The sequence below is a fragment of the Rhinopithecus bieti genome, unplaced genomic scaffold (genome assembly GCF_001698545.2).
Source record: "Rhinopithecus bieti isolate Rb0 unplaced genomic scaffold, ASM169854v2 scaffold_4553, whole genome shotgun sequence".
Classification (NCBI taxonomy): Eukaryota; Metazoa; Chordata; class Mammalia; order Primates; family Cercopithecidae; genus Rhinopithecus; species Rhinopithecus bieti.
Window position 1 is genome coordinate 3,152,581 of NW_016804694.1, and position 9,560 is coordinate 3,162,140.

Sequence of the window (9,560 nt, forward strand, 5' to 3'; positions counted from 1 at the left end):
TACCTTTGCCAACAGAATTTTAAAAATGAAACTTGAGCCAGGCACAGTGGTGTGCACCTATAGTGCCAGCTACTTGGGAGGCTGACGTGAGAATATCACTTAAGCCCAGGAGTTTGAGAACAGCCTGGGCAACACAGCAAGACCTTGTCTCATAAAAAATAAAATACCATCAAATTATTAGAGACGCCATCTCTTAAAAAAAAATTTTTTTTAATGAAACTTGACAAGCCGATTTTCAAGTTCATTGGAAAAGAAAATTGGAAAGAATAGCTTAGAAAACTTAGAATAACTATGGATGTAGATTTGCAGCACTAGAGAGCAAAACAGATGACGAAGATGCTGTGATTTAAATGATATGATGCAGAAGCTAGAATAGACATACAAATCTATGATACATGTTATTTTAAATCAATGAAACAAAGAATAAAACAAGCAAGAAAGAATTTCAAGACAATTGGCAACAAAGTTTAGAAATAAAAGTTAACCCCTACCTCAGACCAAACACAAAAGAAATGTTAAATGGAGTAAAAAGCTAAATGCTTACACACACCCCAACAACAACAAAAAAACAACAAATCGTTGACAACTACTGCGGAAGAACATGTTTTTATATTTTGAACTGGGGAGGGAGTTTCTAAGCAAATCACAAAATCAGACGACAAAAAAAATGACTGATAGGAATAACTCAAAATTAAAAATAAAGTTAAAAGGTAACTAACAGTCTGAGAGAAGATATTTGCAATGTATATAAAAGGCAAGGAATAAATATCCATAACCACAAATTAATAAGAAAGAAGCAACAGGCCAGGCGTGGTGGCTTATACCTGTAATGCCAGCACTTTTGGAGACTGAGGTAGGAGGATCGCTTGAGGCCAGGTGTTTGAGACAGCCTGGCCAACATGGTGAAACCCTCTCTCTACTAAAATTACAAAAATTAGCTGGGAGTGGTGGCACATGCCTGTAAGACCAGCTACTTGGGAGGCTGAGGCATGAGAATCACCTGAACCCAGGAGTGGAGGTTGCAGTGAGCTGAGATCACGTCACTGCACTCCAGCCTGGGCAACAGAGCGAGAGTCCCGCTCAAAAAAAAAAAAAGCAGGTGGGGGGGAACCAAGAAATATTTTAAAATACTCAATTTTAGCAATAACTAGGCTAATGCAAGTTGAAACACAAAAACATTTTATTTTGGCCAGGTGCAGTGGCTCACACCTGGAATCCCAGCACTTTGAGAGGCCAAGTTGGGAGGATAGCTTGAGCCCAGGAGTTCAAGACCAGCCTGGGTAAACATAATGGGACCCCTGTCTCAACAACAAGAACAAAAATAGCTGGGTGTGGTGGGGCATGCCTGTGGTCCCAGCTACTTGGGAGGCCGAGGCAGGAGGATCAGTTGAGCCCAGGAGGTCAAGGCTGCAGGAAGCTGTGATTGCATCACTGCACTCTAGCCTGGGTGACAGACCCTGTCCTGAAAAAAAAAGCAAAAAAAGAAATGTTTTACTTATGTACTTCTGTATTGTTTGATTTTTGATGAGACATGACTTTGTCTTATTTATATATATATAAAAAATTTTAATGAAAAATATTTGCCAAGTAAGCCAAAAAATGGTTACTGCACTTATTTAATTATTAGCAAGGTGAAATACTTTCAAGTTTATGGACTATTATGGCTTTTTTTTTTTTTTTTTTTGAGACGGAGTCTTGCTCTGTCACTCAGGCTGGAGTGCAGTTGGGCGGTCTCGGCTCACTGCAAGCTCCGCCTCCCAGATTCACACCATTCTCCTGCTTCAGCCTCCCAAGTAGCTGGGACTACAGGAGCCCACCACCACGCCCGGCTAATTCTGTTTTTGTATTTTCAGGAGATGGGGTTTCACCATGTTGGCCAGGATGGTCTCGATCTCCTGACCTCATGATCCACCCACCTCGGCCTCCCAAAGTGCTGGGATTACAGGCATGAGCCACAGTGCCCGGCCCTTTCTTTTTAAATAACTGCTGTTTGTATACATTTTCTGTAAGGGAATCATCTTTTTTTTCGTACTTATTTTGTCATGTATGTTGCAATTATTTTCTTCCAGTTTGTCAAACACCTTTGAATTCTGTTTATGGTTTCTGCCTTTGCTTTTGTGCTGAGGAAGTTGTTCCTCACCTTGAGATAAGATAAATACTTATTAATACAGTTTCCTACAGCTCTTTTGGAGTCACATTGTAAAATCTACCTCTTTAACAAGAAAATGCTTTTGTATCTAGTATGAGGAAAAAATTTCATGTAACTGTTTGCAATTGTTAACTGTCTCAGCATCATTTGCTGTGTTATCCTTTGGTTCTTAACTGATGTGAGATGTCACCTTTATCTCACATTACATTCTTACACATACTGGGATCTAATTCAGAGTGTAGATGATTGCTTTATTTATCTACCAGTTTGTTCTTGCATTAATGCCACATTACTATGCAGTACTAATTTTAATACCTGCCGGGAATAGACCCCTCATTCATTTTTTATTTTTTAGTTTTTTTCAGGCTTTTTTTAAGGAGTGGGGAGAAGGAAAAGATATTTCTACTTATTTATTCTCTTGGAAAATATTTTCAAATAACTGAGCAAAATATTAAAACACACACACACACACACAACTGGGATTTTGAGTAGTAGTACTATATTAAATTTATACATTAAAATGGGAAGAACCAACATCTTTACAATATTAAATTTTCCTATCCAGGAATATTTCTTTCCATTATTCAGTGCTCTTTAAAGATTTATAGTTTCTTTACATTAAAGCCTGTGGATTTATTAACTTTATTTCCAGGTAGGCATTTGTTGTTTGTGGGAGAAAAAGTTTAAAAACTCCAGCAGATCTCCTTGTCATGCTCACTTAATAGCAACTGAATTTATGAGCGCACATCATCCTACTACCCCCCACCATTGTTCCAGACCATTATCCCATCTCTAACGGCATGAGGTAGGCCAGGGGTGGATGGTTCTTGGTAATATGGCTAGTGATGAAGCAGAAGGAAGGCAAAGGCATTTCAAGAAGTACCAATGACCAATCTCAGATGCAGATGCTGGCCATGTAAAGATGTTCCTGCTTCTATCATATCCTTTTTCACTCTTGTTATTACCTTGTATTAGCCAAATACACATGCTGAAAATAACAATGTAAAAAGAAAGGGAAAGATAGGGCCACCCATAGGTCCCTTCCCTTAAGTCCTTCCTTATTCATCAAAAGCCAAAGGTAGAGAGTATCAGTAAAATGGTAGAGTGTTATAAAATGAAAAAAAAAAAAAAAAAACAGTTGTTAGTTTTGTGCAGTATTTCCACTCTTCTGGTAAAAACTTATATACATGTATGATATGGTTTCAATCTGTTTCCCCACCCAAATCTCACGTCAAATTGTAACTCCCAGTGTTGGAGGAGGGGCCTGGTGGGAAGTGACTGAATCATGAGGGCAGACCTCCCCTTTGCTGTTTTTATAATAGAGTTCTCACAAGATCTGGTTGTTTGAAAGTGTGTAGCACCTCTTCCTTCACTCTTTCTCTCTCTCTACTGCTGGCCATGTAAATATGTACCTGTTTTCCCTTTGCCTTTCACCATGACTGTAAGTTTCCTGAAGCCTCTACAGAAGCAGAAGCCCATACAGCCCATAAAACCACGAGCCAATTAAACTTTTCTTTATAAATTATCCAGTCTCAGGTATGTCTTTATAGAAGTGTGAAGATGGACTAACACAAAAAATGTGTACCAGAGAAGTGTGCTATTGCTACAAAGATACCTGAAAATGTGGAAGCAACTTTGGAACTGGGTAATGGGTAGAGTTGGAACAGCTTGGAGGGCTCAAAAGAAGACAGGAAGATGAGGGAAGGCTTAGAACTTCTTAGAGACTTGTTAAATTGTTATGACCAAAATGCTGATAGTGATATGACAATGAAGTCCAGGTTGAGGGGGTCTCAGATGCAGATGAGGAACTTACTGGGAACTGGAGTAAAGGTCACTTTTGCTATTCTTTAACAAAGAGACTAGTGGCACTGTGCCCCCTGCTCTAGGGATGTGTTGAGCTTCAAATTTGAGAGAGATGAGTTAGGGTATCTGGAGGAAGACATTTCTAAGCAACAATGCATTCAAGATATGTCCTGGCTGCTTCTAAAAGCATATGCTCATATGCGTGAACACAGAGATTATCTGAAACTAGAACTTATATTTAACAGCTGGGCATGGTGACTCATGCCTGTAATCCCAGCACTTTGGGAGGCCAAGGTGGGAGGATCACTTGCTGTCAGGAGTTCGAGACAGGCCTGGCCAACATGGTGAAACCGTCTCTACTAAAAATACAAAAATTAGCCAGGTGCAGTGGTGTACACCTGTAATCTCAGCTACTTGGGAGGCTGAGGCAAGAGAATCACTTGAACCCAGGAGGCGGAGTTTGCAGTGTGCTGAGATTGCACCACTGCACTCCAGCCTGGGTGACAGAGCAAGACTCCATCTCAAAAATAAAATAAAATAAAATAAAAACAAAAACAAACTGTCCACATTTACATTTACCTTGACACACACCTCCGTACTACTATATCTATCTATCCTTATGATAATAAGGGAATATATAAGTAGAGCCCAAAAATTCAATCCTGTGAAATGAAGTCAATCCTATAAAACAAGAGCAGTAAAAAATTTTTTTCAGGCAATCTTTATTCTTAAAAAAAAAAATGGAAATGATAATAAGATACATAATTGGTATGGTTTGGCTTTGTGTCCCTACCCAAATCTTATCCTGAACTATAATCCCCACGTGTTGAGGGAGGGACCTGGTGGGAGGTGACTGGATCATGGGGGTGGAATTTCCCCATGCTGTTCTCATTATAGTGAGTGAGTTCTCATGATATCTTATGGTTTAAAAGTGTGGCACTTCCTTGCTCTCTCCCCCTCTCTCCTGCTACCATGTAAGATGTGCCTTGTTTCTCCTTTGCCTTCTACCATGAATATAAATTTCCTGAGGCCTCTCCCCAGCCATGCACAACTGTGAATCAATTAAACCTTTTTTCTTTATAAATTATCCAGTCCCAAGTAGTTCTTTTATTTTATTTTAATCTTACTTTTTTTTTTTTTTTAAGACAGAGTCTCACTCTATTGGCCAGACTGAGATTGAGCAGTAGCGCAATCTCAGCTCACTGCAACTTCCGCCTCCTGGGTTCAAAGGATTCTCATGGCTCAGCCTCCTGAGTAGATGGAACTATAGGTGCACACTACCACACCTGGCTAATTTTTGTATTTTTAGCAGACACAGGGTTTTGCCATGTTGGCCAGGCTGGTCTTGAACCCCTGGCCTCAATCAATCCACCTGCTTTGGCCTCCCAAACTGCTGAGATTACAGACGAGAGCCACTGTGCCCGGCCTCCAGGTAGTTCCTTTTTTTTTTTTTTTTTTTTTGAGTGGGAGTCTTGCCCTGTTGCCAAGCCTGGAATGCAGCAGCATGATCTTGACTTACTGCAACCTCTGCCTCTCGGGTTCAAGCGATTCTCCTGCCTCAGCCTCCCGAGTAGCTGAGACTACAGGCGCGTGCCACCATGTCCAGCTAATTTATTTATTTATTTATTTTGAGATGGAGTCTCACTCTGTCTCCCAGGCTGGAGCGCAGTGGCACAATCTCAGCTCACTGCAACGTTTGCCTTCCGGATTCAAGTGATTCTCCTGCCTCAGCCTCCCAGGTAGCTGGGATTACAGGTGCCCGCCACCATAATTGTATTTTTGTATTTTTTAGTAGACATGGGGTTTCACCAGGTTGGCCAGGCTGGTCTCGAACTCCTGACCTCAGGTGATCTGCCCACCTCAGCCTCCCAAACGACTGGGATTACAAGTGTGAGCCACCGCACCCGGCCTCCAGGTAGTTCTCTATAGCAGTGTGAAAATGGACTACTACACATACATACACACTGACCACATACTAAGCTGAGAACCCTAGAAGGGAAAAGTAAAAGACTACAGTTAACTGTAACTTCTACTCCAATTCCTCCATCGGGTGCAAGGTGGTCCACTAGAAGGGGCTCTGCCTGTGGAATGGGTAGGAGATAAGCTTTTGCACACACTGACCATTTTGTGTGATTCTTCCCTGAGCTTCCCCACTCTTCCCTTCCTTAAGGACTGACTGTATTATTCCATTCTCATGCTGCTATGAAGAAATAACTGAGACTGAGTAATTTAGTAAAGAAAAGAGGCTTAATTGACTCATAATTCTGCATGGCTGGGAAGGCCTCAGGAAACTTATAACCATGGCAGAAGGGGAAGGAGAAGAAAGGCACCTTCTTCACATGGAAGAAGGAAGGAGAAGTGTCAAACAAGGGGGGAAAGTCGCCTTATAAAACCATCAGATCTCGTGAGAATTCACTCACTATCACAAGAACGGCATGGGGGTAACTGCCCCCATGATTCAGTTACCTCCCACTGGGTCCCTCCCATGACATGTGGGATTATGGGAATCACAATTTAAGATGAGATTTGGGTGGGGATATCGCAAACCATATCCCTGACCCAATTCATACCCTCCACTAGTAGGTCTTCCTGATACCATTCCCTCAGCTGAGGTTAATGCCCCCGTTCAGCATTCCTACAGCATCTGCTGAAACTTCCCGATACATGACTTATTTTACTGAGTTGTCACCTTCTGTTTAAGTGTCTTTCTTCTCTATTAGCTCTTAAGATCCTTCAAAGCAGAAACTACACCCATGTGTCTTTCTCTCCCCTGTGTCTAAGATACACTCAGCAGCCTCTTAATAAATGTCTGCTTAATGCCAAGAAATTTACAATAGCTAAATAAGTTAAGCTTTACTGACAAGCAGAACCAGCCTTAATATCTGGTTAGAGAAATAGGACTTGGAAAAGCATAGCCTCCTGGTCTAGACTAGTTCAGACTCACTAGTGCCATTGTAGGAAACCATCTGCATTAAGGCATTTAAGGCCCCTCTGCCAAGCCAGGACGTTTGCTTCTTTGCCACATTCTAACACCTTCATCTGCTACTAAACTCCCTCACTCCCAAATCTCTGTTTCTGCTCCGGAGGACATTCACTTTACTAAACATAATTGTGAAGCACAGAAGTCGTATTATATTCTTAGGCCACTGGATGCCAAAAACCCTTCACAGCCCAGATTTCCAACTCTGTTTACTTTCCCAGAAATTTTACAGCATTCTAAACATACTGTTACAATCTCAAAATAGTTTTAAATGACAGTAGCAACCACAGACAACCTATTTCTATTTACTAGCTTCAGCTCCTCTGAAGGAAACAGTATCATTGCTATGTAAATTAGCACTTCTGTAATGCTCCTTAATATTTACTGAATCTTTCAAGGCCGAGCTCAAAATACCATTCTTCATGAAGCCTTATCTTACTAGGCAAGAGATATGTTGGGTTCCTTTGCAGCCCAAATCAATACTTAACCTTTCTCCATGCCTGTTTATGCCTTTGTCTGTTGTTCTCCACTCCACTTATTTCCATACCTTGCCAGTGTGACTGTCCAGCTACTTTGAATCAGATAGTAGGTTTCCTGTTGGAAGGAGCCTCCTTTACACTGCCTGTCTTCCTGTCTTTGTGCCAGTCATCTGTTTGCTTTCAGCTCTCTTCCTTCCCTTGTTCTACACTGGATCTCAGAGGCTAAACCTTTGAAAACTACAGTCACCCAGACTCCCCTTACCAGGTTGTTTTTTTGTTCTGCCAACAGAAGAATCTGGTGGGAGATTGAAACATAGGAGGAAGGAAAAAGACATGTTCTTGTCTATTTGTTTCCAGTGGTACTGAAGGTAGCAGCAGGTGAATATGGACTCCAGTGTTTCTGTTCAGATAGCACAATTCCAGCGGTGACGGCAGTAGTGAGTGTACCAACAGCTTCAGCAACAGAGTTCTTGTGCTTATGCTGTTGATTGTGGTTGCCCTAGATCAATCCCAGTAGTCCTCCCTTACCTGCAGGGGATATGTTCCAAGATCCCCAGTGAATGTCTGAAACTTCACGTGGTACCAAACTCAATATACACTATGTTTTTCACTACACAGTAACAGGCAGGTAGCATATACAGCATGGATACACTCAACAAACAGATGATTCACATTCCTGGTGGGGCAGAATGGGATAGCACAAGATTTCATCATGTTACCAGGAATGGCATGCAGTTTAAAACTTACGAATTGCTTATCTGGGATTTTCCATTTCATATTTTTGGACCATGGTTGCTTACATGTAAATGAAACCACGGAAAGCAAAACCACAGATAAGGGGGTCTACTGTACAGAACAAAAAGCTACCAGTCTTCCTGGATCCAAGCTAATAGAATCTTACTCCTATTCTTTGAAAGGGTTAATTAAACCATAATGTTGAACCTAGAGCTCTATGCTCTAGCTATTATCTCTTAAGCAGAGAGGTTGAACCAGGGACAAGGATGGAGGGGGACATATGAGAACTTCTATTTCCCAGGAGAACCAGGAGACCTTAGGAAGCACAAACAGACTTCTGTAATGCTGAAGGTCACACTCCAATCTCAGTGTAAAGTGTTTACTGCTCCCCCAAGTCTTACTAAAACCATATTCTCTATTCATCTAGAAGACTCATAAGAGGAGAAGAGCCATTTAAAAAAGAAAAAAGGGAATGTAAATGGTCCTTAAACATATGAAAAGATACTCAATTTCTCTCATAAGAGAAATGCAGTTAAAATTGCACTGAGATACCATTTCTCACCTATCAAACTGGCAAAAGTCCAGAAGTTTGACAATATGCTCCACTGGCAAGGCTGTGGGGAAACAGTCTTTATCATACAATACCAGTGAGAATTTAAAAATGTTATAATCCCTATGAAAGTGAATTTGGCAATATCTAGGAAAATTCTATAAGCATTTACTCTTTGATCATACAATCCCTTCTCTAGAAATCTATCCCAAAGATATACTGGCAAAAATGGGAAAAGACTTATACACAAGGCAATAGCACTATTTGTAGGAGTGGAAGATTGAAAACAACCCAAATGGTTCATCAATAGAAAACTGTTTATTTAACATTAGTTAAATAAACGATGGTATATCTATACTAATGAGGACCATGCAGCTACAAAAAGAAACAAATAATATCTTTCTCTATAGCTAGCTCCAAAATAAGTGTTAAGTACAGAAAAGCAAGGTGAAACCAAGGTCTACAGTCCTATTGGCTACTCAAGAGGATGCCTAGAGCCCAGGGGTTCTAGAACAGCCTGGGCAACAGAGCAAGACCCTGTCTCAAAAAAAAAAAAAAAAAAAAAAGAAAAAAAAAAGAAAGAAAAGAAGCATGGTAAGGTAAAAAAAATATATAATATGTATGGTATATAGTGTGCTGCCAATTGTTTAAAGACATTAGGAAGATACAAAATATAAATATAGAAATAAATATATTTTTCCCACTTTTAAATGGAAGGATAATAACAACAAACTAAAGAAGAAAAAAAAAAGAGATTATTTACACAGGTAGAGAGGGCAGGAATAGAAGCTTCATTTATCTGAATAGAGCTCTTTTGTAGATTTGATTTTAGAATAATGTAAGTATTTCGCATAGTTAGGAAAA

At 40.4% G+C, this 9,560-nt stretch overlaps 1 protein-coding gene across 1 annotated transcript in view; it reads right to left on the bottom strand.

Moving 5' to 3' along the window:
* Positions 1-9,560, bottom strand: part of BTBD9 (BTB domain containing 9) — a 492,311-nt gene that overhangs the window by 162,815 nt on the left and 319,936 nt on the right. The window contains 1 exon segment of the mRNA XM_017870154.1: positions 8,741-8,760. Within this exon segment, the coding sequence (XP_017725643.1) occupies positions 8,741-8,760 (20 nt within the window).